The following is a 6,091-nucleotide window of genomic DNA, read 5'->3' on the forward strand; positions in this document are numbered from 1 at the left end:
TTGTCCCATCCACCCTCTGCCTTTCCTCCCCCTCCTCAGGGGTGTCTCAGTCCCCCGCCCCAGCCGAGCTGGACTTGTTTCAGGCTTTGAGGAGCCGGGCATTTCCCCAGGCTTCCCGTGTGTTGAGCTTTGCGAGGGTCCTTCCTGTCTAGAGCCCCATCCATCCACTGTGCAGCCCGGGATGCGTCCAGTGGAAAAGAGCCCAGTGGTGTTCCGCTTTGCGCTTTCCTGCGCGGAGAGTTTTGCGTAAATTACCTTATTTTTGTTTTTGAAGTTTTGAATTTTATTTATTTTTTATACAGCAGGTTCTTATTAGTCATTAGTCATTTTATACATATTCGTGTGTATATGTCAATCCCGATCTCCCAGGTCATCCCACCCCCACTTCCTCCCCTTGGTGTCCACACGTTTGTTCTCTACCTCTGTGCCTCTCTTTCTGCCCTGCAGACCGGCTCATCTGTACATTTTTCTAGGTTCCACGTATATGCGTTAATATACGATAGTTGTTTTTCTCTTTCTGACTTACTTCGCAATTGCATTGCCATTAACCTCGGGGAGTACTCGGCAGGCCCTTTAAGATGAGGAAACAGGTCTGGAGAAGCAAGTGAGCCCCTGTGCACCCACGGTGACCCCTCGGCGCGCTGCCTGCGCCCCGGCCCACCCCCGAGGTCAATGACCCCGTGAGGGGCAGCTCAGCCTCGGCCACCCCGAGAACCCCACCTCTGTCCTCCTGATTCAACTCGGATCCACCTGCCAAGAGCCTCACACGTATGGAAGAGTTGAGACCAGGATTGCTAGTGTCCTAATAAGCCTCGGACAAGAAAGGATTAGCAGCTGGGCTGTTGCCACTGCCTCTTAAGGTCCCGGAGGTCATGCTGGCACCTGGCCAGTGCTGAGGCCCTCCCGAGGCTGGCCTGTGAGGCCACAGGCTTGTTGTGGCCAACCTGACACAGAGAACTTTGGTGGAATCGTTAAAAATAAAACAGGGAATTCCCTGGCAGTCCAGTGGTTAGGATTCGGCGCTTCCACTGCAGGCATCTGGGTTCTATCCCTGGTCAGGGAACTAAGATCCCGCAAGGCACACGGCGCGACCCAAAGCAAAACAAAACAAAACAGAGCTTTTTTTTTACCTACTACAAATTGTAAGTGGATGGTTTGAGATACAGACTCAGGACGATCATTTCCAGAGTTCAAGCTCTAATTTTCAAGCATGTGGCCAAGCGTGTCTGTAAGTTCTTAAAAGTGGTCAGTAGTCATCTGTAATTATTTCAATCCAGTCTTTTAATACCCGAGAGTAATAATCTTCATAGCTTTTAAGTGAGCACATCTATTTAAAAAGTCACGTGCAGGGCTTCCCTGGTGGCGCAGTGGTTGAGAGTCCGCCTGTCGATGCAGGGGACGCGGGTTCGTGCCCCTGTCCGGGAAGATCCCACATGCCGCAGAGCGGCTGGGCCCGTGAGCCATGGCCGCTGAGCCTGTGCGTCCGGAGCCTGTGCTCCACAACGGGAGAGGCCACAACAGTGAGAGGCCCGTGTACCGCAAAAAAAATAATAAATAAAATAAAATAATAATAAAAATAAAAAGTCACGTGCTCCCATGACAGGCTGTGTGTAGGGCACCCTGGAAGGTGGCCGGGGACCATTTCTTATCCTTTCTCTATCACCTGGAGGAAAGTTGACTGCTTTTTGTCCTTTTAAATCCATCTAAGGACTTCCCTGGCGGTCCAGTGGTTAGGACTCCGTGCTCTCACTGCCGAGGGCACGGGTTCGATCCCTAGTTGGGGAACTAAGATTCCACAAGCTGCACGGCGCAGCCAAAAAAAAAAAAAAATTCATCTAAAAAGCGTATGGCTCCTCATAAAAACACTTGTAATTACTGATGTGTAAAATGCTTTCAGGTCCCTGGAGGAAGGCTCAGACCACGGGCCTGTTGCTGGCTGTCCCGGGAGGGTGCCGGGGCCATCAGGCCACACACAGGGATGGGAAAGGGCTCCCAGAACAGAAAACAGTTTATAAGACCAGTTGTGGTTATATACAAACGTGCATTTGGATGAAATTCTGTAGAAAACCCCATAGAAAAGACACCTGACAGAATTTTTCTCATGCCTCAGCCAACCTTGACCGTGAATAACATTTTAAAGTGTTTAAATAATTCTTCTAGGAGCCAGACTGGTCATGTGACCCTAACTCAGCATCCTCCAAGCAGCAAAGGCAACCCATACCCCACACTGTGCGTGTTCCTCAGAAACCCTTTAGCGGTGAGCGTGGGGTGGGGTAGGAATCATCCTTCTTTCTCCCTTCCCCGTCAGTCTTTCTGGTGACAGGTTTTTCTGTAACTGGCGTGGAAGAATCCCAGAATCGCGGACAGACATCGTGGTAACTTACCCATTTAGTGTTTGAAATATAAAATATTAACATACTTTTACAAAACTGGCTATAGGTGAAATTAAAAGCTGCTATTCAATTAAAAACTATAATAGATTTTAAATATCTATTATTGAATTAATTATATTTTAATATTTCAATGACTTGAGATATGACAAAATTATTTTAGTTACAAGTATGTAATTAAAGCCATTATTTATTATTACAAAATGTTTTTATAATGCTATTCTTGGCAACAGGAAAACCTTTACTCTCATCGAAGTATGTTGAGTACCATTTTTTGGAAACCATGTCAAGCATCATGATAATATTAGGATTCAATTTGTCTTATAGAACTGCTAAATAGTTATCTAAACCCTAGTTTGTATTTTTAAAAAGTGTCTATTAATTCTGTTTTCACTTAAAAAACCTGGATGCTGAAAAGGGAAGCAAACAAACCTTTGAAGTAGATGAAACTCATTTCTAATTGTCAGAATTTAGGGTCTAGTCTTTCCCTCTGTTCTTTAGAAACAGTAACTACCCCCCCCCAATTTTTCCATTTTGTTCTGCACCATTAAATTGTACTGTGGCAATAAAATACTCCCAAGCAATCACTTTAAGTCAGTATTCTTCCCGTGGACCATGGGAGTAGAAAAGGCAACGTCGTAGGGGAGCTGAGGGTGTCTTGAGGCAACCCACCATTGGTAGTAGCTGGTGGTACATCCAATCTGTATTTCTCATACAAAATCACATCTAAGCTTTTGAAATGAGGCCGTTTGCTATTAAATGCCATCACTAAGGACTTCTAGTTTGTTTCACTTGAGAGAAGCTGAAATGCTTCCATGTAGCACACACCACAGTTCATACAACGGACAGCCTCTTGGTGGCACTGCAAACCATTCATACCTGAAAGGCCATATTTAAATTCACTGAGAGTATCTAATTATACACCGTTTACATATCATAATCTGAGCCTTCGAAATTAGAGGAACGTATAGTAAATGGTTCCTGTAGATCAAAAGAACATATCTTATTTAAAATTTTCACTTAAAAAAGTATAACAGAGTTTGAAGCATTAGGTAACCTCGTCCATTGTTAAAGACTAAAACGTCAAAGCAAGTAAAAAACCCAGTATTCTCCTGTTTACCTTTAATTCAAGGGAAATGGCAAAGGTAGCCCTAAGGGGATCAACCAGACCTTCTCAGCGTCGTCTTCAGGCCCTGGCGTTTCTCTCCTTTCCTCAAAGGAAGGAAGACAAACGCCGTATCCTTTGTCTGAACTAGGGAAGTACTGTTGGCAGTCACCCCCACTGGCTCGGGCCTCACCGGACCGATTTCGGAGAAGAGCAGCAGAGGCTCGGTCACTCACAGAAGTGCAGCCTCTGGGGGCATCTGGGGTCGCACGTGAGATCTACAGGGGGTCAAAGGTGGCCTTGAAGACGAGACGCTGGACCTGGGAGACGTGGGTGACTGTGCCCCACAGCTGAGGACTGACTGCCTCATCCTCTCACGCTCTCTTTTATCTAAAGCTGGCTACTGTGTTACACTGGCTTTTTGGACTTTCCGGAACAATATCTAATCATCAAGTAACACAATTCAGTGACATTGAGCAGGATGCAAATTCCAGACACGGCGATCATGAAAACCGTGAAGACGGTCTTCTCCGTTGGCCTGGACACGAAGCAGTCCACCGTGTTAGGGCAAGGCCACGCGTTGCATTTCACCAGGCGCTGCATGGCGAAGCCGTCGTACATGACGTAGAAGACGTACATGAAGGCGGCCTCGAAGATGACCCGGAAGAAGATGCTGCCGGTGTAGGTCCACCACAGCGACCCTTCGATTCGGACCTTCTGGCTTTTGATCTCTTCGATGTCCTTAAACTCACTCTTTATCTCTCCCTTCATGAATTTCCTTTTCTTCTCGTGTCTGTAGTGGGCCACGTGCATGGCCACCAGCAGGGCTGGCGTGGACACGAAGATGAGCTGCAGTGCCCAGAGCCGGATGTGGGACACGGGGAAGTAGTGGTCGTAGCACACGTTCTTGCACCCGGGCTGCAGCGTGTTGCACACGAAGTCGGCCTGCTCATCCCCCCAGACCTCCTTGGCGGCCACCACGAGGATCATGACGCGGAAGATGAAGATGACAGTGAGCCAGATCTTCCCGATGCTGGTGGAGTGCTTGTTGACTCCGCCCAAGATCGTCTGCAACGTGCCCCAGTCCATCTTCTCGTCCGGGCAGTTTGCGCTGGAAAAGACAAAGTGACACAACATGGAGGGGACCAGGCAGGACCGGCTCGTGGGGGGCTTGCTGGGTCCGGGCAAGTGAGCACCCAGAGATCCCTTCCCGAACAAATGCCAGTTCTCACACTACCTCACCCAACAAGAGGAAAACAAACCAACCTCTTCTGCCCGTAGGGTTAGCCGTATAGTGCTCAGAACACCTGGAACGCGTTCTCTAGTAAAGAGGGGTACATTCAGCTGAGTACTGCACCCAGTCCGTAGCACACAGTCAACACGTGGGGTGGGGCACCCCGGCAAACGTGCGTGCCGACGCAGGGCCCTGCTGGAGGTGCTGACCGAACCCCTGCGCGGGTACCCCCAACCCTCCAACGGCATTCAGTACTCCCAAGTGCCTGCTCTGGACGGTACCCTGGCCTTGTGCCGGCCGGGGACCACCTCACCTTCAAGGCCGAGAGGCCAAGTCTCCCGGCAGCACCTCTTTCCTTCACTTATTTCAATTCATTTTCATGGACGTGGGATGCAGCTGTGAAATGAGTGTCCCCCACGGTAAAATCCACCGTGGGTTTAATGTTTCCCAAAGGGCTTCACTTCCTTTCTCTATATGAAAAGGGGCAGGTTAGAAATGGTCCTTCCATGGAGAAAAGCCCCTGTGTGCATAGGTTTTTGTGACCGTTCTGTGTATAGATTGGGGTCCTCGCTGTCCTGTTGGGACTGACTGATCGGTTAGTACTCAGGTTTGAAAAGTGTTGCGACGGTGCATTTTTATCACGGGCTATGGTGTTTAGAAGTGTTTCTAAAGGGGTGCATTGTAAAAAAAAAATGACAAAGTGTAATTCGGCGATTCTCCAGGGACTGGCCCTACCAGGCACCCTCAGGGTACTGAAGGTCAGTACCGATGCTGCTGGGTGACGTGCTGCCTATTGAGGGGACCTGGGAAGCCTGTGCGCTCACCTTCCACCAGGCAGTGGCCTCTTCACCCCAGGGTATGAACAGTCTTCACGTACTTAGAGTCACACCTGTCTGTCTCAATCAAGCCTCTTTTAAACAAGACCCCACCCTCCACAATCTGATGAGTCATGTGTCCACCCCTTCAAAACTGGTTCTCAGTCCTCCAGCTTCTCTTACTTAAAAGCTTAGTGCTGTCCTTATTCTGAGCAAGCCGGGTCCTGTTTCCCAATGGGCTTCCTGGGCAGGTTGGGGAGAGTCTGATCGCACTGTTGCCTCTGGGGCGCTGCTGGGGGCACCGAGGTCTGGTTGAAACCATCCAAGGCCACCTCGTTCAGCGGACACAGCAGAGACCCGAGAAGGGTCAGGGCAGGAGAGCTACGAGCGTTGAGACATCCTCGTGAAACGCTCAGCCAGCTCAGCTCGAAAGAGAGAAACATCGCTGGGAAAAGGGCTGCTCTGAGCTCACCCCTGACCCTTAAATACAGACGGTCCTGGAGGCCTTAGGTTCTGCACCTGGTCCGTCCTGCCCTAGCAGCGTACT

General features: G+C 49.3%; 1 protein-coding gene across 1 annotated transcript; it reads right to left on the minus strand.

The window, feature by feature from the left end:
• Positions 1-3,903: 3,903 nt before the first annotated feature.
• Positions 3,904-4,584, minus strand: GJB2 (gap junction protein beta 2). Its single transcript, XM_060079925.1, has one exon. It carries the CDS (start codon positions 4,582-4,584, stop codon positions 3,904-3,906), a length of 681 nt encoding a protein of 226 aa, XP_059935908.1.
• Positions 4,585-6,091: the final 1,507 nt, after the last annotated feature.

Source organism: Mesoplodon densirostris, chromosome 17 (genome assembly GCF_025265405.1).
Source record: "Mesoplodon densirostris isolate mMesDen1 chromosome 17, mMesDen1 primary haplotype, whole genome shotgun sequence".
Classification (NCBI taxonomy): Eukaryota; Metazoa; Chordata; class Mammalia; order Artiodactyla; family Ziphiidae; genus Mesoplodon; species Mesoplodon densirostris.